Source organism: Lagenorhynchus albirostris, chromosome 1, assembly GCF_949774975.1.
Source record: "Lagenorhynchus albirostris chromosome 1, mLagAlb1.1, whole genome shotgun sequence".
Taxonomy (NCBI): Eukaryota; Metazoa; Chordata; class Mammalia; order Artiodactyla; family Delphinidae; genus Lagenorhynchus; species Lagenorhynchus albirostris.
This window is the reverse complement of record NC_083095.1, coordinates 177,814,151-177,838,507: the sequence shown is the minus strand read 5'-3', so window position 1 is coordinate 177,838,507 and position 24,357 is coordinate 177,814,151. Positions and strand designations below refer to the sequence as shown.

Genomic DNA, 24,357 nt, shown 5'->3' with positions numbered 1-24,357 from the left:
AACAAGGACTTTATCTTTTTTGTTTGTGGAGCCCTGGAGTCAGGCACACTGCATAGCACAGGATAGACATTCAATGAATGTTAGTTAAAATAAACTGAGGGGGAACAATATTCCTAACTCCATGTCAGAAGGCTCTGATTCTGAAAAAAGTGGTTTGGAATAGAGGACCTGTGAGGAGAAGACCTGAATTTATAGGAGATAGATCTACAGCTAATTTAAAAGTTTTATGATTGCCATTAGCTTTTTTTCCTTAACATTTCCACTGCATTATTAAAGAAATGGTACACATTAAAAGCACTGGCCTTAATGTTTTTGTACTGTTAGGGAAAGTTGCATGATTTGCATGAATAACTTTTCCCTTTGGGCATCATAAAACAATTTGCACCATTTAAGATCGCAGTTCTGAATTTACTCCGCGATATCAGAGTTTAATCAGCACAGTCCGAAAGATCCATACAGAGGTAAGATTTTACAAAATCCTCTTGAATTGCACAGAGCAATTGCCCAACCAGCGCCACTGGCTGGGATTCCCGGCACCCTCTGGCACTTGTTTCCTGGTTCCGGAGTTCAGGCCTGTGGGTACTCGCAGCTGTGAAAAGGATAGCCTGAGACTGGTGGATCAAGAAACAGGGAAAGAATATTTGGACTTCAAAGCATCTCAGTTCAGACATTCTACTTAAATTAGCTGAGAAAGACGTACAAGCCTTTCCAGTTTGGGAAAAGGGGATGGAATAAGAGAGACCCTTCAGCAACTCATTTGGAAAGTCACGGAGGTTCTCGAACCAGGACTAGTGACAGAGGCAGGAGCTGAACTGCAGCCCCTTGACTTATTCCGGCACGAGGATTTTTCACTGGCAGCTCAGAGCCCACCTGTCTGGCCCAGAAGGACACAACATTTGGGCTCTGTGGGCTGTGAGTGGAGACCAAGTCTCCACCTGGTTGCTGTGACATTCCAGGTGCTCTGTTTTCTATCGTTCACTCTAGTTGGTATTGGTCCCACACTTGGGCACATTTAGAAACAAAAGGATTTTCTACCCTGTCATTATTAGCCTGTGGCTTTGGACACTGCAGGTGATTTTCTTCCACAATAGGTAAAATGTTTCAAAAGCTAATGGTGGAAAGAAAACAAAAATACATTGAAAGACATGGATAAACATGTTTAAGAAATTAAAAGAAAATGATCATTTATTGTTTCTAATATGTAGTCAAATATGACAGCAGTATTACGCAAATTGCTCCCTTCTCTCCCTTCTAAAAATCCCAAACGTGTTAACTCCAACCGAAAGTGAAAGAAAACATGATTTAATTCTGAAAATCGCAACTGACAGAGAGAACACACAGAGCACTTGGTCACCACCAGCTTCCAGATCTTAAAAGATAAATTGTGTCACCATGGCAGTCGATACACTGGCTTTCTTACAAAATTATTACTAGGAAAAAAACCAAAACAAAACAAGATTCCCCACATACTGTAAGCAGAAGAAATGCAGAAAAACTTGGTTTAAGAAGCTGTGTGAGGAGAACTTTAATGAATTATTGCAATCATAATTATCCCCGGTAAAAGATAAATGGCAAATTAATAGACTGTGAGGAAATACATTCAAACTTAGATAATTAATCTTACAGTGAAAATAATCAAGAAGCTTGCAGAAGTATGTAGCATCTGAATTACTGAACTTAAACAGAGGATTCCAGTAAAGGTCTTCTGCTATCAGACACCATCAGTGCAAATTCAGATACAATCGTTTTTACATTTGCAGGTTCAGGTATGTCAAGCATGAGGTCATCATGAAGTATGCGAACATTATTTTACCATGAAAAAGTGTGGTCTCCGATGTCTCATTGACATGGCAAAGGAAATAGGAATGATGCCCGGAGGACTGGAGTAACTTCAAAATGCTCAGTTTTCCAAGTATTAAATGAAGTTTTGGAAAACCTCAGCAAAATTAACCTTCACCTGGCAGACATGTCCTTGATTTGAAGTCCAGGGCTGTGGAAAACAGAAACAAACTCGCAATGTGATGGGCTCACCCACCGTCTTTCCTTTTGTTTGGGGATGACTGGGTGTAGAGGGTCGGATTTTCCCCCCAGTGTTCTCTTTCAGCAGCTCCACAGAGAGCTTTGTGATTCTGACAAAGGCTACAATTATATCCACTTCGAAATGCATTTACAAATATTCTCTGCGCTGGTCCAACTGGCGTGAAACACAGACAGCCCTCTGGGTGCCCGGCTTCTCCTCCTTTCACCCTTCAACGTTTCAAATGACTACAGGCAGAATTACCAGAAACAGTAGTAAATTCCTGGCACTGGAAGTTCCCATGATCCCAGCTGGCATGCAAAAAAAAAAAAAAAAAAGGCTGTTTCTTTTTCCCCCTGAAAATAATGTACTTCCCAGGCACTGTCCAAATGCCTCAAATGAGGCAAATGAGAGGTTTGTTTTGACCAACCAATGAAAAGACTTCCCCCTTCTCAGCTAGGGCCCTGATTTAGTTCTAAGAAACACAAAGTGTTTGTGTCTAAAGAAACTTAATTCATTTCCCTAAAATGATTTTAACATTTTTCAGCAAGGGAAGCTCTGATTTCACTTGATGGTATTTTCAGAGTAGCCTGGTGGAAGACACTTCATATGAGTTTTTATTTCCCTGCTAAAACTATAACACTCGAGTATATTTTTGTTCAAACTAGCCTTAAAATGGTTGCTCAGGCATGACCACAAAGTCTAGACCATAGGATGGAGTCTGGGTCCCAAGATGGTTAAACTTCACAGAGATCCAGCTCTGGGTCTACAGAACACAGTACCCTTTCTTATCTTTTCCTCAGGAAAATTATTTATATTTTTTATTGTATTTTATTTCCTGTGTGCGGTTGGCTGTCTCATGGTCTCTGGTATAAGGGATTCAAAGAACATGGTCATGCCTTGTAAGTCAGACGGGGATAAGCAAGAAGCCTCTTTTTGGTCATTACTTGCATCTAAGTAACCCAATTCCCTAGAGCAAAAGCCTTAATGATTTTCGGATTGGTGCCCTAGAAGAGGTACAGGGGATGATGGCCGAGTTTTAGCTTAAATGAGGACACCTTTACCTTCCGGACGTCACATGTTTCTTAGCATAACTTACAGGATCTGTGCCCCAGTGTCTCAATGTCTGGCCGACTTAAATTTGAGGTGGTCTTCATTGACTATTTATTTGCACATTGCTCTGAAGAAGTTGAAAATTCTGCTTGATAGCATATTTTGATCTTTACTTTTCCCATGAATCATTCCCATCCACCCACTCCTATACCTCTTCCCACATAACGAACGTCTAAAATTAGTTTCATGCTATGTATCTATTTGATAGGCACAAAAGGTTTACAGCTTCATGATTAGTAAGTGATATTTTGGTCATGAATATATATATATATTTGTAATGCTAGGGAAGAGACAGAATTTTTTTTTTTTTAAATCAATACTCCAGTGGTAATGAGAGAAGTCACTGAGGTTTTTCAACTGGAATCAACATGAATATATATATATTTTTTCTTTAGTCCATTAGGAGAGGCTTTTTTTTATTAAAGTAATTCTCAAATGTTAATAGATCTTAGAAATTAGAAAAAGGTGAGCACGAGCATATGATTTGCATTAATTTTTTCCAGCTTTTTATTCTGGATTTAAAGTAACATAGACTCAGCGTGGATAGTGATCTGGAAATTAACAAGAATGAACACTGAAAAGCCAATGATGATGGGTTCCATAACTTTGTTATGGAGAATCGATTCAAGAATTCAGGCGATTTTACTTGAACAATTATCCTCTTACTGCTTTGCAATAATTATTGTGAGAGCAGTGGGAACTGGATGGTTTAAAAGGTATGTCAGACAGTAATTAGGCAGATACGTTGCAATTTAAGTTGAAATTGGAAGGTCAACTTAATCAAAGCCTTAAGTGTTACCGTAGTGTCTGGTATGACGGTGGTAGAGAAGGAATTCATATACACACTTGAGGATCTCCTCGGTTGGAGTTTTCTAATTTCTGTGATGGTCTTGGGAGAGGTCACGCTGGATGTGCTTGTCAATATTTTATAGCCTTGGACTTCCTAATCAAGGCTTTTAGTCGTGTGTGCATATTAGCAACTTGTAGCAAATAATTAAGAATGTTTCCAAAGTCTGCGTTGGTCTTTTAGCCAAGGAGTAGAGGGAGGAGACCTGTATTCCAGTTAGGGGTTTGTTGTTATTTCTAAGATACTCTTAAGGGGTTGTGTTTTATAACTTCACCAAGTTTTCCAATTGGTGCAGCACAGACACAAGTACAAACACAGGGTTATTTATAGGAAATTACAGGAATGCTGAAATAAGGCACATTAAATCAGCAGGAACTTTGGCTTGACATATTTAGACATTTGGACATTTGCAACTTTTGATTACTTGGGACAAATTTTTTTCCCAAAGAGGGGTAATAAAAAATCAATATCAGAGACAGAAAACTCAAGAAAAAAAAGAAATAGAAAGCTCATGCAGATATACTTAAAATTAGATGGACCGAACGTCAACTTCTATGCACATTTGGAAAGCAGGATGATGGAGCACGATCTGTAGACGTGTGAAATAACCAAAAGAAAACTCCTCCAAGTCTCTGAGATACTGAAGTTGTATGACACCAAGTCCCCAACTGAAGCAAAAATCATTGCAGCAGCTATTTCAGGGCAAAGTAAAAACACCAAACAGCCTTATCTCTCGCTATGAGAAAGTAAATTCCTAAGTTCCAGAGATAACCAATCTTCTGATTTCTCAATACATTTGTAAAACTGAGAGATGGAGAAATAGATAAAGATGACATCGGGTTGTGGTTAAACTAGTGACTTTTATAGTCCCTTCTAATTCAAAGAGTTTCTGATGTCAAGTCTTATTATTAATAAAAAACCTATCTATAATGAAGATTAAGTGACAAGAGAAAGAGAAACGTTTATTTTTTCCTCCTGATATATTTTATTCATTAGATAATTCAGTAGTTTTCCCAATCTCACCCCAGAGGACATTTGGCAATGTCTGGAGACATCTTTCGTTTTCGCAGCTGGGGTGTGTGTGTGTATGTGAGCTACTGGCATGTAGTCAACAGAAGCCCGTAGGCTGCCAAACGCCCTACAATGCAAGGGACCACTCCCACCAGCCCATCCCCCATCGAGAACTAGGGGGCCCAAAGTGTCAACAGTGCTGAGGTTGAGAAAACCTGAGACAGTCTAATGAATGACAAACAACCACACACACCTAAAGTGCAAATGTTTCTTTGATCTACTGGTGCTTCTGGAAGACCTTGAAACGATGATGCTGGTAATTCACAAAGCCACACAGAAACATTAGAGTAAGACAGTGAACTGCTACAACACCTGATCAGGAAGAATTTAAGTGCCCTAGAAAGTCCTCCTGGGTCTGGGACAATTTTGGATGAGTAACTGTTCCTCTTATTAATGAAATTAACACATCCTTTGAAACACAGCAAACAGCAGAGATGGGCAGTGATGTATCGTATTTCAGAAACGTTCCTCAGGCCAATACTTGAGAGTTCCCTATCTAAGTAGAATAGAAATTGGAACTGGAAATTGGATAGAGTAATAGTGATCCTATCCATTTGCAGAGTTGTGTTGGAGAACTTCACCATATTACAAGTATCAGTGGACATGCCTGAGCTCTTACTGTTTGTATTTATCACTGTATATCACGAGATCTAGCACAGGAACTTGGTTCCCGTAGGTGCTCAACAAATATTTAAGTGAATTGGCTGGTTGAACGAATGAACAAATAAAGAAATGAAGCAAAGTGCTCTGTAAAATGTAAAGTGCTCTACAAACACAAGGAAGTAGGAGTATCTAATACATCATGCCACAGACCTCATAGTATTTGCCCAATAAAGCTTCTTAGGTTCAAATGAATGATGATAATGTAGTAAGAAAACCTGCTATGAAGATTATTAGTTTTCAGGTACGTCTGGGAAGAAATGAAACAAAGGCAGTACAATTTTATACGGCACAAGATAGTATTGCTAACTTAGGTGGCCACAGGTAGGCGTGAAAGAAAGGGACATGCAAAACCGAATGAAGACTCTGAAATAGCCAGAACTTGAAATTACTGGCTGTTATAAAATGGTACCATTCCTAAGACACACACATGATGGAGGAATATTGGTCCAATGTTCTCTATCAAAGACAGAACAGAGAGTCGGTATAGCAAATGAAATTTGCTTTTAGGTAGAGTGTGCCGTCTACGCTGCTTGGTTGGCCTTAAATGCTGATGAAGGGCTGTAGGCAAAGGGAACTGGAACAAAAACAACCAGTCAGGGGTCTTAAGTTCAAGACCCAGTTCTGAAGCTGGGAAAATTACTATATCTCTCTGGGCCTCAATTTTTCTGATCTGTAAATGAAGAGGTCGGATGAGATGACCTCCACTGATTCTGGCATATAGATGCTGATGATAAAAGCTGGAGGTTGGGAAAGTGAAAACAAGAGCAATCTTTGGGAATTAATAAAACACATCATAATAAAATATCTTAAAAATGCTGGAAGAAATGCAAAGCAAAATAACATTTCATAGGAGGAAGAAGCCTCAACCATAGCATCTATTTTTCAGTTAGTCTTACTTAAATATTAATTTCTTATCATAGAAGTGTCTTCAACCGAGGCATGGGTTCCAGCAAAACTTTTTTTTTGCCCTGGGCTGTAGACACTAAGGGTATTACCAAACTTATACTCCCTCAGAATGAGGAAATAACATGAGAATTTTTTGCCAAAACTAATAAATCATACTAATCTGAGAATATATATTATCTACATATCAGCAACATTTAAATTTATTTTATTCCTTTCATAGAGTGTGCATTTGCAAATTTTTACATTTAAAATTAAGTTCCACATATTTTTATATTCTAATGTGACAGCCCCTTACATTTGTGTGATAGGGATAAAACACATATTTGAAATTATTTGTTTGAGGTACTTTCTTCTAGAGAAGCCTGCTGGTCAGCTCCTGAGCTTCCCTTTGTTGTGAAGAGAAAACTGGGAAATCAGAAGAAACTAGAGAGGCTCAGTGGCTCTGTACAATAGAGAGCTGAGCCAGAGGAAGGGTGCACACAGGGACTTTGTTGTGGGAGAGGAGGGATAGTTGAGGCTGATGTCATGCAGAGGAAATATTAAGAGAAAATATTAATACGGGAAAAAAAGAATTTAAGCAGTTTTGTGTGGTTTGAGCGGATTCTCCTTTGGCATTTTCTCAAGAACTGTATTGATTTGACTGTCTTTGAATGCTTTTAGGATTGATGGACTTTTTCCCCTTGGAATACAAAGCTGTGCTGGTACTGGACCAACAGATGTGCTTTACATGGCTTCTGTTGACATAAAGTTTTAAAAGTCTACACATTTAGTCAATCTACATAATAATAATCTTGCAAGGAAGACAGGACAAAAATATTTTTATTTTCCAAACTTGCAAATTGAGACTCATGGCGGTTAAAGTGATTTTCCCAAGATAACATAGTGGAGACTCAAAGCTGCGTCAGCTGGGATTCTTTTCATTACTCTACGCTGCCTCTCTGCGAGCAAAAACGCTTAGATAGGCCCAGGAACTATCAAATCTATTTCTTCTCCTCCTCCTTTTCTTCAAGGGGAGGGTGTTAAAAGGAAAGACCTCTACAGCAGTGTTAGTAGCATTTTCTGCAATGACAGGAGTGTTCTGTGTTGTCCAATATGGTAGCCATGAACCACACGTAACTACTGGGTGCTTGAAATAGGGCTAGTGTGACTAAAGAACTGAATTTTAATTTTATTGAATTTTAATTAATTTAAAGCGCTACACTTGGCTAATGGGTATAATATTGGACAGCACATTCTAGAAGCTCCCTGTGAGAGAGATGAGCAACTGCCCTAGGTATCGCAAACTAAAATAATAATGGGGGATAAACTGTACTTTATTATTTATCTTTAGTTTTCTAGTTGTTAGTATATCTTGAAGTCCAAACCTGTCATAAACAAACCAACACTGTGGTCAAGTGTTGGCTTAAGATGTTTTTCTTGACTTTTAGTATCTTTACCTATTCACTAAATGTTTTTACAAATAATTAAGATGAAATAACTAACTTCCTCTGTAGCACCATTTATCTATTTCTCCAGAACGCTGTATGTGTTCCTCTGCTATTCATAATTTGTAAAATTATTTTTATTCTCTCTCTACTATGTTCATAATATATTAAGTAATGTACAGATGCACCCTTTCTAATACATAATATATGTAAAGTCCAAAGCATCAGAGTCCATTCTGACTTTCCAGAAACTTCGTGTATGTCTGCTCTTCCTTTGCAGTAAGTGGGCACAAAGAACAAACCAGAGACATAGAGTAGAATGAAAGTTTCATGAAAAAAAGGGATTCAGCCAGCCTTCCTCCTTACCACTAAAAGATTCATAAACAACAGAAACCTCTTACCACCTTTAACTCTGGGTTTGGTTGGGAAGTTCTTCCACACTTCAGCGGCCCTTTTTACTTCTGAAAAGTTTTCCCTATTACTGGGTGCTCTAGTTCATTGAACAATTTAGAGTTTTATGTTATTTTACAGAATTGTCGATGTTTTTGAATCGAAAATGGAAGATGAGCTTCGAAAGGAATAAAGATAACATTACTACTTCAAAGAATTGCAAAAGGAGTTGGATATATATATATATGCATGACTTATATAACTGTCAATCATCTCCTATGGGAAGCCACACCTAACACAAAAGCCAGTGAAAGAAGCATCATCTTATCCTAGAAGGAATCGTCTATGTGTTCCTTATGTCTTTGTAGAGTACCCGTTGCACCAGTTACATTGGCAAGTCATTTGGTTATTGCTAACTGACCAAACCTACTCCACAAGAAATAAGTTGGGTTATTTCCTATAAACTGAATGTAGCTATAGCAGAGAGATTGTCATCACAACCTTCAATCACCTTGCTTGTCAATTTTTTTGCAATTATTATCTAAGCAGGTTAGGAAAAAATTATCACCCTCATCAGGTACTTAAAAATGTAAAGCAAAATATACTTGATGGAAAATGGCATGAGTTTACATCAGACAATTGTGATGATAAAATATGATACTCTGTCAGTGGACTGATGTCATTCGATGTAGACATGTGCATAGATGCTAAGTTGGTAGTAAAGTGCTGCTTACGAGACATCTCTGCTTCTTGATACCTGAATCTGCAAATGTTGGACACGGTACCCTACAGAAACCAATAGCTTCTTGGCACAAGACATAAGTTTCATGGGTCGAGATGTTGATGAAATTGTACACACAGTACCTGAATTTAAACTTTAGGAGCTCAATATATATATTAACCACTTTCCTCCTCCAGGGATGAATTTCCTGTCTTCATTCATGGGGAGGTTTCAAAATCTGGACTGTGATTATGAGGCAAATGACAGATCCATCTAAGGAGCTTTTTGCATCTGCTTTATTTCACCAGGGAGGGAAAGGGGTTGATATGAATGGGAGAGCAGATCAAATAGGCAGGAAAATGATGGGCACTGCAACTAATTGAACCACTTCTGCTAAGTGACATAAAAATATTCTAATATTAAGGATTATTTTACAACTCTATGGAAGTATGCAGTAATGCATCTCGCATTTGTTTTGTCTTGATGACAAAATGCACTGAGTCACAAGAGCCTGCCTTGTGTTAGTTATAAACAAAATATATTTATATATATATTTATGTAACTACTATGTGCTTTAAAGAAAATTACTGTATGATTCAGCAGGGTTCTTTCCTTCTTTTTTATCGCCAGAGATGTGCTGCCTTGAATGGCTTCTTAGATTGGAATCGACAATGAAATGGGCCTTTCGGACTGAAACGGCAAAACGTAAAAAGCGGAAACAAAAACCCCATGTGTTTAGAATCCCTTAACGTTTTTGCCTCAAAAACGATTAAGGAACTCTTCGTATTGTTTCCTTTTGTTTCCTTCAGCCAAGAGCAACTGTGGCTTCGTAGGACTTCACAGTGGGCGGTGGAGGCAATACTTCTTAAAACAAATCAGATGTTTAACTCTGAGGCAGGGGAACCAGAAGCCTCCTTTGCCTCTCCCTCCTTTCTCACACTTAGCTAAAAGGCTGCGATTCTGTCACTGCTCATAGAGTGGGCAACCAGAACAAGGAAGACGGAGGCGGAGTCAGAACCTCCAGGACAGGTAAAAGATTCATCCTGTAAAGTGATGAACTTGTTGGAACAGGTGGGTCTAGACCAGAAAAACAAAACCCTTTAGCCACATGTCTGGTGAAAAGACAGAAAAACCTCTTATTTTGGGTTTGGTTTTGCTCCTGCATCAGCTCCTTTTCTCAGCAAACTGAAATATTCATCATTGCTCTTTTGAGTGAATGGGTTCAGGCTGTGGAACACAGTTATCAGAGAAGAATATTTGAACCAAGGTGTAGATCCCTCGTGAACTAAAGCTTTATTATTTTTTGTCTTGATCCCTTTGCAACCCTGCACCTTAAGCCAACAGCATGGTAATCTTGTCATATTTCTGATAAGTCCACAGGAGATGTGCTGAGTGAACTATAGAGGTCATTCCACTAGGGAATTCTACGTTCAGTGGTAATAGGTATCCTCTATAAGTTTTAGGGTTTTTATTTTTTAACCCTTCCTGGGCTGGGCTTGTCCAGAAATCTCATCTCCTTCTGACTACAGCAGGTTAGGGCTCCTGTGTGTGTGTGTGTGTGTGTGTGTGTGTGTGTGTGTGTGTGTGTGCGTGTGTGTGTGTGTGTGTGTGTGTGTGTGTGTGTGTGTGTCTTAAAGGTATAGGCAAATTTTTAGTCTTAACACCTGTAAGCCAGCACTGGTGCTGTTCTGTCCTAGAAATTTTAGCACTGCTCTGATACAATAAAACCTTCTTTCTCTCCAACTGGTTCAACCTCAGCATAGGCAGGATGGCCAGAACCTCTTCGAAACTTCATCGCAGGCCATCTGCTTGGGCGTCTCTGAAACAGGAAATGTAAAATAGTGAACACCAGGGCGATGGTCATATCATAAGAAAAATATATTCGCCAAATATTTTAGATGAACTTATGATTTAAATTTAGTAACATATTAGATGATCTCATTACTGCCACAGTTGGCATTATACATGCTCAAAGCACTCTCCATTATGGCAGTACCAGAGCCTCCCAGGTGATAGTCCCTTGGCCATACCTCCCCCCACAAGACTGAGAGCTTCTCAAAGGCATGGTTTATGCCTTATGCATATTTATGTCTAAAAGACTCCATAAGTGTCCAAATATAACTAAGCAAAAGTGAACCGTCATAAAAAACAAGCCTTCTTAATGTATAGCCACTGACGCTTTCTCTTCTCTAGAAGTTAATAATGATATCACTTCATTTCACTTATTAATTCACTCAAAAACTTAAGGCCATAAAATTCTACACAGTTCTTAGAAGCGTGCTTCAAATTTGGTGCTAGACTTCCTAGCAAAAAAAACCTCCCTCCAAAACAAAACAAAAACTAATAGATCGATCACATTAATATTAAGCTAAGAATTCCCATAGATGACTTTTGTGTTTGAAAATTAACAGATGTCGTGCCCTGAAAACTGAATCCAACATCAGAGGGCACAGACAATCTCAAACCTATGTAAATAATTGCACATGTAGACACTGGTCCTAAAATACAGGTTATTTGTATTGACACTTCTCCCCAGCACTGGGTCCATCAAATAAACCTTCTGTGATTTACAAATAGAAGTGCTAAAATGAATTATTAAGTTCCAGGAGCAGAAGACACTAAAAGGCATTTCGCGGCCACAGTGACACTAGAAACTATTACTCCATTTATCAGAGTGCTTGCCATTTTGGAGTAAATAAAACGATAAATATTAAAGGAAGTTTATTTCTATCTAAAGCATTTCAATGTGAAAAATGTTCAATATCAGTGTAGATATACAGGCATTTAGCAGCTTTCTAGATTTGCCAATTACATTCCACTGTCATGATTAATGGCTGTAACATCAGGCAGGAATGACTATTAGCTCTCCCTTCTGGAAAGATACCAATCACGGTCATTGCATCCTGCCTACTAATAATATTATGTACTGTCTATACAACATTATGTGGTCAGAATGCTTTATATTTATTAGCTGATTAGGTCCCATGATGCAAGTGAAACTGAATTATCTTTACTTTCCAAGAGAAGAAGGTAAACCTGAGAGGGCTAAAGGGCAAAATAGCGTGTCTCTGTTGGAACTAAAAATCATCATCAGTGGAAATATACTAATCGTTTCTAGGGAGATGGACCCTGTAATTTATGGTCACTCCTGTTTGCGGGAAAATGCCAACAGGCTCACTCTTTAGAACCCCCACTCTGGTTTCAGTTACTTCACAACTGGGCTTCTTAGGGCACAGCTGCCCTGTCTTTCTCTGAGTGAAGCAGCACCACTAAGTCTGTTCTGAAGTCCCACCTTCCAAGGCCCACCTGGCCTGGGGGTCCAGCGGGCAAGTACAGCCCTGGGAAGCAGCACAAGTTTACAACTCAGCACATGAAGACGCTGTGCTACAGGTGACCATGAAAAAGGAGCGCGGATTACCATCAAGAAGACAACAGACAGCAGGTGCTAGCGAGGATGTGATGGAACGGGAGGGAATCCTTAGACACTGTAGGTGGGAGTGTAGATTAGTCCAACCACTAGGGAAAACAATGGGGAAGTCCCTCAAAAGGTTAAAAATAGATGATCCAGCAATTCCACTTCTGGTATATACCCAAAGGAAATGAAAACAGGAGTTTGAAGAGATAAATGCACTCCCATGTTTACTGCAGCCTTATTCACAATAGCCAAGATATGGAAACAACCTGAATGTCCATCAGTGGATGAACGGATAAAGAAGAGGTGGTATATAGAGTGGGATATACACAGTGGGATATTATTCTGCCATGAGAAAGGAGGACATCCTGTCAACTGTGACAACATGGATGGACCTTGAGCACATTATGCTAAGCGAGACAAGTCAGAGAAAGACAAGTACTGTATGATATCACTCATGTGTGGAATCTAAAAAAGTCAAACCTAAAAGAGTAACAAAAAGTAAAACAGTGGTTACCAGGCAATGGGGGGTGGGGAGATAAGATTGATGGAATTTAAGGGTATACGCTTGTAATGGGTATTAAATAATATCGTACTATAAGTATGTAATGCAATAAATGTCATTACAACAGCAACCATATTACAATATATAAATGTATCAAAGTAACATGCTGTATGCCTTAAACTTACACAACTTCAAATTTATCCAATAAAAAAAATAAAAAGGAGCGCCATTAATGAGAATGTTGATGATGATGCTTGTGAAAGTTATATTTTATTAAGCTCTTAACCGTATTTCATGCAGTTAGTAGGTAATTTACATACACTATCTCATTTAATGTGTAAAACTCAATCATTTACCTTTCGCACAAACCTAAAAAGCTAGCAAATGGCAGGTCCAAGATTTAAAATGAGATCTGTCTACGTCCAAAGTTAATTCTCCCCGCTGTAGAAATTAGTTCTTAAAATTCAGTAGTTTGTGTATAACCTATCTGAAATTTGTGAACATGGCTCTATTTTTATTTCAATCTTAAACTATAACATTACCAACAACTTCAGGATTCTGTTAATAAGTCAGAATGACTAAGTTAATAATTTTCTTAGGTGAAAAGACTGAAGGATTATTGATAATGTTTATCATATTCTTTGTGGACTCATCACAGAGGTTCTCAAAATTGAAAGTACAGAAGTATTGGACAATGGAGCTTCCTCTGTTAACCCAGCACAGACTTATTTTCTGAATTAACTGCATATCCTTAAAGAAAATTTCTTTTGATTTACCACTACTCATTGTAGAAAAAAAAATACCCCAACAAGATTTAAAATCACTAGAGATCCTACCACCCACACATAATTTGGTTCAACTATCAGTGTACGTCACTTGTATGCATTTCTAGAAACATTAAATCATTGCAAATACTGTTTTATGGACTCCTTTATTTCCAACTAAGAGCACGAAAAAATTTATGAACTATCCCTCTACAAAATTATTTTAAGTGTCTGTAGAGCAAACTACTTATAACTCAATATGATTTATACAGTCAATTTGATTTTGAGATTTTTTTTCCAGATTTTTTGATAAAATAAATAATGTTACAGTGAATACTTTTGCTGCTAACCTGATGGGAATACAATTATTGGGCCAAAGAGAATGCACAAATTATTTACTAAAAACGCCTGAAATGTCTAACATGGTGCTAGAAGCCATGTTGAAGGAAATGTGACCAAAGAAAGGTATGAAACATGGTTTCCACACGGGAGATAAAAACCATTTCAGGGGAAAGGGATACATTGAGGTAAGACTTAATAAAGGCCTCAAGTAAGCATTCTACAGATGAACAAGCTAGAATAGGTATAATCCAACTACAAAATTATTCAAGACTCCTATTTGTGCAAAACTGAAAATTTTATATTTACTCCTAGAGCTTTTGACCAGATGAAAATAGAGGGTATTTCCCATAATAATATGTTAAAATTTACAGTGAAATCTAATAGATGTCATGCAGCTGGGGTTTTAAATATTTGGTCCGATTTTACATTCTTTTACAATTCCTTGATATCTCAATTCTAGCCCTAAAAATACCAGAGTCATAAATTTACCAAAATTCTGCTTCCTTTCTAGAATGCTTTCACATATCACAGATAAATTATATGATCTTAAATAAATCACTTGATTTCTCTGGGCCTTTGTTTCCTTATCTGTAAAATGATATCTGAGGATTTGTCCTCTAAAACTGTAGTATCCTTATGCTTGCTTCCCTGAGATAACGGACTTGAACACCGGAGAGAAAAATTATTTAAAAACTCCTCTGGGTCGTGGTTCTCCTGACCATTGTCCCTCCTGCCTTCCTGCACTAACTTTTAGGATCCCTAAATTTAAAGGAAATCTATGTAAATTAGTCCTAACTGACGTCGTTTTCCTAGGTCAATCTGTAATTGTTCAGAGATTTCCTTATATAAATGACAAAAGGGGGCAGTTCTGTGACTTCCACAGAATGACTGCATGTTTAGTTCTCATAGAACAATCTTTAAGGTTGGTGCTATAATATGAGACATCTATCCGATGGACAAAGAATGGGCATTATGTCTGGCTCTGCCATGAAGTATGACGGACAGGTCACAACCCAGCACTTAATACTTTTTTCTTGAGGCTGAGACATGTCCAAATCTGTGTTCTTTTTAGAATGGCTAATTCAAATGGTTACAGAAACTGATGGGGGGGGGCCATGGGGTCATATGCTAACAGAGCAGGATCTATGCTGAAAATGGAAAAATTCGAACCAGACTGTAATGTTAATTCATTACAGAGATTCAGGGTGTCATGCCTTAAAACAGGACTGGGTGTAATGCGTAGGTGATCTCTAATTTCATTTCTGAGAATTATTTATGCGATTAATCAAATTCAGAAGTAAATGTTCACACTGATATGTTGGCACTGGGGTGGGCCGTGAAAGCAGGTATTCTCCCTAATTACTCCTTCAGAACTATTAATTGAACAGTCATCCAGATCTGTCTCAATGGTCTGTGGCAAGATTATTAGCTGAAATATCCACAAGCAAACCTGCAGGGTACCCTCCGTTAGTAGTGTAAACAATACTGCAGCTGGAAACCTGTCTTCAAGCTCGGAGAGCAAAGCGGATAGTGCTTTTTATGGGTTAGATGAACCCTTGAAAGGCAGTTACTAGGCGTGAGTGTGAAAGACAAGGGGTTAATTTTGAAATTCAAGGCCCAGCTAGAAGACACCTGTGGTGCCTGATGGCGTTTGACAAGCAGTTGTTCTGAAATTTCTAGTATTTCTTCAGTAAACAGTAGGAAGTGGAAAGAGGCTGGCATCCTGAGGCACGGACATCATCTCGGTCCCGTCACTTCCCAGCACAAGACTCAGGCACAGTCCCATGTTTTGTTACTTAGCTTCCCCATTTGGAAAATGAAATGAACTGGATGATTGTTTTCTCAAGATTTTCTTTTCTAATTAAAAAAAAAATTAAGCCATAGACCCTTTGTCCCAGTGAAATTTTACCTGGAAGCCCAAACAGGATCATTCAGAGTATAGGTCTCTCTTCATTGTGATGGAGGGAACCCTGCTCACACGCTCCCTGAGCCCTCGGGGGGGCGGGGGGGGAGCTATGGATCCTATACCTTCTAGACCATGTTTTTGGAAACTATAGAATGAAATCTGCATTTCTCACACTTGCATACAAATCATAAGGGATCTTGTTAAAATGCAGATTCTGATTCAGCAGGTCTGGGGAGAGGCCCGGGACTCTGTGTTTCTAACAAGGTCCCAGGTGATGCTGCTGCTACTGGTCAGTTGCAACTGCAAGGGAAATGCTTCTCTACAGTCTCTGCAATCAGGAGCATTCCTTACAAGTGGGGGGAGGAAAAAATATTGAACTTTAACTTTCCTTGAGTCTCCAGTGGATCTTTGTGGAAATTGATGTGTTCATACAACTGGGTCAACCTTTCCATATTTAGCTTTGATCACTTTTGACTGTCCAGAGGAAGGGAATCTTCTCTCTTTTTTCATACTTCTAAGTACAAATTATTCTCTAATCTCATTTTGGGTTGAATATTATTTCAACACAGGTTACTTTCAGTTATAAATCTGGGTTGCCAGATTTAGCAAATAAATCTACAGGACAACAGTTAAATTTGAATGGTAGATAAACAATGAGTAATTTTTTAAAACTATACTTCCTGGGACATATTTATGCTAAAAAATTACTCATTGTTTATTTGAAATTAAAATTTATCTAAGTGTCCTGTATTTGATTTGGCAAACCTATCCATAGGAAAACACAATATAATGGCTCTGGGCCCTGGCCAAACTTGCAATCTAATTAAAATAAATGACTCCTGTTTGTGGCCGTGTCTCTTTGCTTCATGAATTGTAGGTCACTTTTTTCTTAAAAAGAGTAACTCAAATGGATTTGTCTATCTTTTGGTGTGGCCAAGAATTCTAAGCAATAATTCTTGTGTGAAGCAAAGTCTGGGTGTTGTTTTTTTCTTTTTAATTTTTATTGGAGTGTAGTTGATTTACAGTGTTGTGTTAGTTTCAGGTGTACAGCAAAGTGAGTCATTTATACATATACATATATCCACTCTTTTTTGGATTCTTTTCCCATATCGGTCATTACAGAGTACTGAGTAGAGTTCCCTGTGCTATACAGTAGGTCCTTATAAGTTACCTATTTTATATATACTAGTGTTTATATGTCAATCCCAATCTTCCAATTTACCCCTTCCCCCTACCTTACACCCTGGTAACCATAGGTTTGTTTTCTACATCTATAACTCTATTTCTGGGTGTTTTTTTTACACATTCTCTACTCATCCTATTTTGGTTGCTTTTCCTCATGTAGAAGTTGTTTTACTGTCCTGCAGTTGCCTCTTTTCCAACCTAAAATTACGACTTGCCAGTGGTCTGTTGCCTTCATTCTAGAACTGTGCTGTAGATAATCCTGAAGAATTAGTTAATACAACCATAGTTAATATATGCCCAAGATGAAAATTGTCCCAAAGCATGTGAAGAACAGCTATTTACTGGGAATAACAAAATCATCATATTACTCACATAATTTTCCAAAAGCAAAAGTATTCTTAAAGGGGGAGGGACAGATCGGGAGTTTGGGATTGACATGTACACACTGCTATATTGAAAATAGATAACCAACAAGGACCTACTGTATAGCACAGGGAACTCTGCTTGGTATTCTGTAATAACCTAAATAGGAAAAGAATTTGAAAAAGAATAGATACGTGTATAGGTATAACTGAATTACTCTGTTGTACAGCTGAAACTAATACAACATGGTTAATCAACTATACTTCAATATAAAATAAAAATTAAAAAATAAAATGAAATTAAGTGATTTTCTATTGGCTCCTAAATTACGTACAAATTCTTTAATACGGGAAGAAAGATCTTTCAATCACACAGCTCAAACACTTAATGTCCATTTTTTTTTTTTAATAGCCCAGTGGATTTCAGACATGACTAAAAATAATATTACTTGGGGAGATTAAAACAAAAGTATTGAAGTCAAAGCCCACCTTGGCCAACTGATTTAGAATCTCTCGCTGGGGCCCAGGCAGGTGAATTTTTTAAAAAAGTTCTTCGGGTCAGTCAGATGCACAGTGAGGGTTGAGAGCCACTTTCCCTGTCTACATCCCATGCCTTCCTACTCCGAGCCTTGGCCTGTGGTTCTCCCCTAAACTGGAATGCCACTTACTTAATCATTTTTACTTATACAAACACTATCCATTTCACATTATTTCCGAGAAAGATTTCTGGATTCCTACCTACAGATGAGAAGTTACTTTTCATTCTCCTGTGTTGTCTGAGACATTTCCTGATATTCTAGCTACATCTCTTGTCACATTTTAGCACACGTTGTGGTTGTTTATGTGGTTGCATACATGTACTATATGTATCTGTCCTCGGAGTCAAAGTCATATCTGTTCAACTCTGAAATAGCTGTGGCAGTGGTGTACTGAAGATATCTGACATCTGGAGTAGATCCTTTTTGTAACGTCTGCCTCCTCTGCAAGACAACATTATTTTCAGTCATAATCAGAAAAGGAAATGAATAATAATAATGGCCAGAAAAGAAGCAGACACTGAAAACCTTCCTGTTTTGAACTTCATAGACATAATCACACCAGCAAAAGACATTACAAATAAAAAACAAAACAAATATTACTGTACAAAAAGGGAAGATGCAAATGACAATGTGTTTCTGAAAAAAGGGGGAAAAGACAGATGAGGGAATATTGCCGAATGAGTGAGGACCAGATTCAGAGAACGATTTGCACTTTGCAATAATAGAATCGAAGTAACCCAAGTTCTTTTTCTTTGTCTTTACAACCATAGTGCCATCGTTCTTTCTTTTGAATCTACTGTTTTAACACAGATGCGTGTAGTACTCTGTGGGTTGGAGACCCGTTCATCCTGAACACGTACAAGGAACTCCAGATGGAGTCAAGATTCAAAAGAATTCATTTATTCTCTAAATGAATGCATGCAGCTGAGTCGGCTGTGAGACGCCGAGCGTGTAGCTGGGATTTCTCTGAATTAAGTTTCATGTAGAAGACAATATTCATCAAAGGAAAAGTAAGAAGACTGTGCTCAGTTGAAGTTTACATATATGCTATGTTAGTAAAGCTCAATAGTGACTGAATCAACTCTTCAGACCTTAGATCAGCAAAAGTTTTTAACACAATTTAGAATTTCAGGTACACAGTGATAAGAAAAATCTCACCTTTTTTAGTCAGTTCTATTGTAATTATACCATTCTCTATAGACAATGCGCCCCCTCATGACCTGCACCTGGGGCAGATTGCCCTCAAAGCCCTACCCTGGGTTCCGCATTGATCTACCATGTCTAGCAAAGTGTGATGCACAAGAAGATTCTCGAGTGTTCGTACAGACTTGCATAGATCTACAGTTTATGCCCCGTGAGAGACTCAGCACACAGAGACTTTTTTCCTCTTTTGACTTCAACCCATTATTGGGCATTTTGTTGCCCCAAATAAGAATGACTGGTTAATAGTGACTATTAGCGCATTCATGTGGATATAATTGCATTCAGTCAGCCAATAAAATTTCTATTTAAGCACCTATATGTAAAACACAACACTAAGCTTAAGGCATTTAAAGTATATTAAGGGAAAATAAGGTATTTGCATACAAAAGCTTGAATACCCTTGAAGCTAAAAATGCAGACAAGGGATTTGATTACTCAGTATAAGGTCAAGTATGTGCTGAAAGTATTTAAAAGTAAATTTTATGAGTTTGGAGGAAAGAGGTCTTTTGGATTTGAGTCATCAGAGATGGTTTCATGAGAAGATTGAACATGAAGATAGAGGACAGAATGAAACTCTCAGTGCAGACTGCCGGCTGCTTGCCACTGGTTTTTTGCGCTTTGTTTTTCCCCTCTACTTTATCCCCTCCAGCAACTTTAATAACTTCAACATTCTCTTCTTCAGGATTCCTCCTCAGTCGTTTTGAAAATAACCACTTTTATCTCTTCTATATTGCTCATTCTATCTTATCTCAAAACAGCCACCTCCAAGGCCTGGCCATCTCATGGTACTTCACTACCTCTAATTCCTTTAAATTAAGTTCTCTCATCCTTATCTTAAATCCTCATCTCCTACATTTTCCTATTCCAGACCCTAAGCTGTCACAACTACTGCAGAAAAAAGTTACATATTCACGTTAACCCAGCCCCTCAATTCTTCCCAAAGAATTGAGGCAGGAGATAGATGGGCCCCAGGCTGAGCAAATGGAGTTCGTCCCCTTTGGACAGAAACTCAATAATAGCAGGAAAATTGGAGAGGCTGAGCCCTGCCCAGATAAAAGACAAGAGACCACATATTTCTCATTCTGGAAGTCAAGGAGACCTTCCCAACTAGAAACCTCCTTGGAGGTCAAAAGGGGCGTAATGTCAATTTATCCATAGGCCTCTTTGCTGGCTAGGAGATGCACGTGCACACATGGGAGAATCCTGAGATATACCAAATACGGACTCAGAACCAGGCAAATCAAAGTGATTGGCCAAAGGAAACCTGGAAGAAATGCCCCATATAAGTGATTCAAACTACCACGAGAGCACGACTCTCTCTCTGAGTCCCCCCCATGTGTCTATCCACATGTACCCTTTTCCTCCTAATCAACACTTTACTTGTTTCACTACTTTCCGTCCTTGTGGGAATTCTTTTCTGCAAAGTCAAAGGGCCAGGGCCTTGTCACTGACCACTAGTCTAGAGGCTAGGATTCGGTATCTCACCGCTGCGACCCGACCTCGATCACTGGCCAGGAACTGAAACCCTGCTTCAAGCAGCTGTGGGCCGAGGCCACCTGAGATCAGAATCCCACTCTTTCAATTGGGAACTCATTGATTCATTCACTCTTCTCTTGTTAAATCCTCATGATACACCCAGACTCCATCCAATCCCAATCCGTGCTGTCCTCTCTCAATCTCGTATTTCATCACCCATTTTTACTGAGAAGATGAAGCCATTAAGGTGCTAACCCTTTCCCCTCTCTCTTCACTAACGCCTTCATATCTACTCATCCTTTCTTCTTACCTGAAATAAAAAGATAGTCTTCCTCCTTGCATAGTTAATTGCATTTCCTATTCAATCCTGTCTCTACTTCATCCTTCCCTCCTTCCCAAGCACCTTAAAAAAAAAATCCGTTTTTTTCTTTACCTTATGCCTATACTCAACATCAGAAAACCAAAAAACCAAAAAGCCACCTTTACTTGATGTTTTTTTGTAGCCTCATTACTAAATCTCTCTTGAATGTCTGACTGAATCCACTGCCTTCACATTACACCACCAATTTTACCCCCTTAAATCTGATGTCTGCTCCTTACCTTGAAACTGCGTCCTCACGGGTGACAATCTCTTTGTCAAGTTAGTACCTTTTTTCTCTTCTAATTCTTTGGTGTCTCTGGAGCCCTTTATACTGCTGCCTACTCTTCATTTTTGATACCTTCCCTTGACGGTATATTTTCTTGCATCTCGGGTTTTTTTCTTTTGTTATGCCTTTCTTTTTTTTCTTTTACCTTTTACACTTGTCTCCTTCCCTGGTTTATGAATGCTATATTTTAACATGTCCTAAGGGAGCCAGGAGCTCACTGATCTCTCTTCCCCGTAGCATTCTTTATTCTCTTGGGGTTCAATTCTCACTATTGTAACTTGCACATTTTCTCACTCGACCGCTTTATCTTAATCCATTCCTTATCTTCAGTTGCTTTTTTTTTTTTTTTTTTGTGGTACGCTGGTCCCTAACCGTCGCGGCCTCTCCCGTTGCGGAGCACAGGCTCCGGACGCGCAGGCTCAGCGGCCATGGCTCACGGGCCCAGCCGCTCCGCGGCACGTGGGATCCTCCCGGACCGGGGCACGAACCCGTGTCCCCTGCATCGGCAGGCGGACTCTCAACCGCTGCGCCACCAGAGAAGCCCTTCAGTTGTTTTTTTGAAGAGGCCCAATTGTGATTTGACCATCAGCTCAAACCAAACATGCTTAAAATCCACCCCCATCACTTTCTTTCCTAAACTAACTTTGTCCTCTGATGTTTCTAATTCTGCGGCTAGAAAATTTAATTTCCCCGTGTCTCAGCTTTCGTACTTTGGAATTATCTTTCCTTCTTTCTCTTCACCCCACACATTCGATTCAAAGAATCAGGATACTCTCCCCACCTTTACCATAAATTACCTATAGGAGTTGTGGAATCGCTTCATTTCTTGGACTCTCAGTTACTTTCTCTGTAAAACAGGGATATAACAAATGCCTACATTTACGGACCTCATTGAGCATCAAAGATAATTAATTGAAAGCACTTTCAGACACAGAGCTTTAAGCAAATGAAAATGGCTAAATTCTATCTCCTGCCTTCACATGGCTCTTGAAGTAGCCCGATTCCATTCCTTTTATTAATACCCTAATTCAGCTCGCAGCTCTCATCTCACACATGAACTACCGAGACAGCCTTCTAGCTCTCCTCTGCAGGTCTTTTCTCTCTTCTCCAGCTGTCTCCAGCCCCCTTCCCCAACACCGTTTTCAACTTCTACTCCTTTATTACATCACTGATGCTCACTGCCCATAGAAGGAAGCCCAGATTTTGTAGTTAGTTCTTCAAAGCCTGTCACATGTAACCTCCATCCACATTAAAGCTACTCCCAGTACTTTTCTGTAGATACCAATATACAGTTGAATAAATCAATCCATCTTGCCCCTTCTTGATTTAATGCTTTTGTAAAATCATGACATACCCCTCTTCCATGTGAATGGCGTCTCCCCTTCCTCTTTGCTTAGGCACGGCCTGGCACTCTTTTGAGACTCTGCTCAAATACTGCCTCTTTAATGAAATCCCCCCTGATTCATCTCCCTCTCTTGCCTAAGAATTTTGCAGTGCGTGCCTGAACTATTCAGCATGGAACACACCGTTGATGTTCCTTGTATTATTACTAAATTCCTATGTGGCTATTTGGTCTTTAAAGTTTTTATGTTCTATGAGTCCACCTATATAATAAGCTGGCAAATACTATATACAGGGTGACCATATGACATTGTCCAAATTAGGACACTCTGAGAGCGAATGGGAGAACTAGTAACGACTTACATCAGACAACAGACATAAACTGGGTTATATGTTTCCCCTAGTTGCAACTCTGCGATATTAAGAACATCTACCAGATTGCATTTCACAAATAGGAGTTTCAGTTTTGATTGCTTTTCCACGATATGAGCTGAGAAGATTCCAGGCTTCTTTGGTATTAGCTTATAATATTATGTTGATAATGCATTTGGCAGTATCTTTTGATTTTTTGAACCACACTGCCATGAGTGGCTGTCGTCTACTAAAATAGAGTAATAATTTGCTATTAGACAGGCAATTTACGCTGTGGAAAAGTAATTTGCAGTTGAGTGTGAAAACAGGCCAGGTCACTGGTGCCCAGTGACTTGGTTAAAAGACAAGATAATGCTGCCCTGCTCATAAAGTTCTCATAAAAGTCGAATGTGAGTTAGTGTTGATCTGGACAACAGTAGGACTGGCTGTGGTCCCGAAGAGGCTGTTCTCATCAAGTAACTGGTATCTGCAGCATCACTGTGCTTCTCAGTGAGGTGAAAGAAAAGTGGCGAGTTAAGCTCTAACCAGCCGTGACCTTAGGAATGGCAGATCATGAGTTATTTCCTGCCCTAAAGGGATTGCATGCTTTAATCTACATTCAATCACAAGATTAGGAAACAACCCAATTGAATGCTTTATGCCATCAAATCCAAGGCTGGACACTATTCATGGGACGATTTAGTGTAACGTTTATCAACCAAGCCAGGACAAAAATAGATCTGGAATATTCGACTGGTATTTCAGGACGTGTTTAATTTGTATATGTTTAAATAAAATTAAAAGGTTTAGAAACATTTTAAAAGGCAGATAGCAAACTTTTTACCTATTTAAGGTACCATAGAAAAATAGATATGCATAATGGTATATCTCTTTTAAATTCGAGAAACTCGATCTATTTATTTTGGAATTTTGGATACACACTATCTCTTTTCAAGTCAATTGAGAAATTGAAATAAAAAATAATGATGATCCTACCCATAAAAAATTGAATCACTGTGTTGTACCACTGAAATTAATATAATGCTGTGTATCAACTATACTTCAATAAAAATATCAAAAGGGGAACAATATAGCATTAGTATGGCAGAAAAGTAAATGTTAAGGAATATCTGCTGTACGAGATCAATTGAAGGGATATTACAGATGCATTC

The 24,357-nt window shown here is 38.7% G+C and overlaps 1 protein-coding gene across 2 annotated transcripts in view; it reads right to left on the bottom strand.

Annotated features, from left to right (window-relative positions):
• Window positions 1-1,158: 1,158 nt before the first annotated feature.
• PLXDC2 (plexin domain containing 2) overlaps window positions 1,159-24,357 on the bottom strand; it is a 413,757-nt gene continuing 390,558 nt past the window's right edge. For both annotated transcript variants that reach the window (XM_060161213.1, XM_060161202.1), the window contains exon 15: window positions 1,159-10,971. In XM_060161213.1, coding sequence (XP_060017196.1) covers window positions 10,855-10,971 — 117 coding nt within the window. In that variant the 3' untranslated portion in view covers window positions 1,159-10,854. The remainder of the gene's footprint in view (window positions 10,972-24,357) is intronic.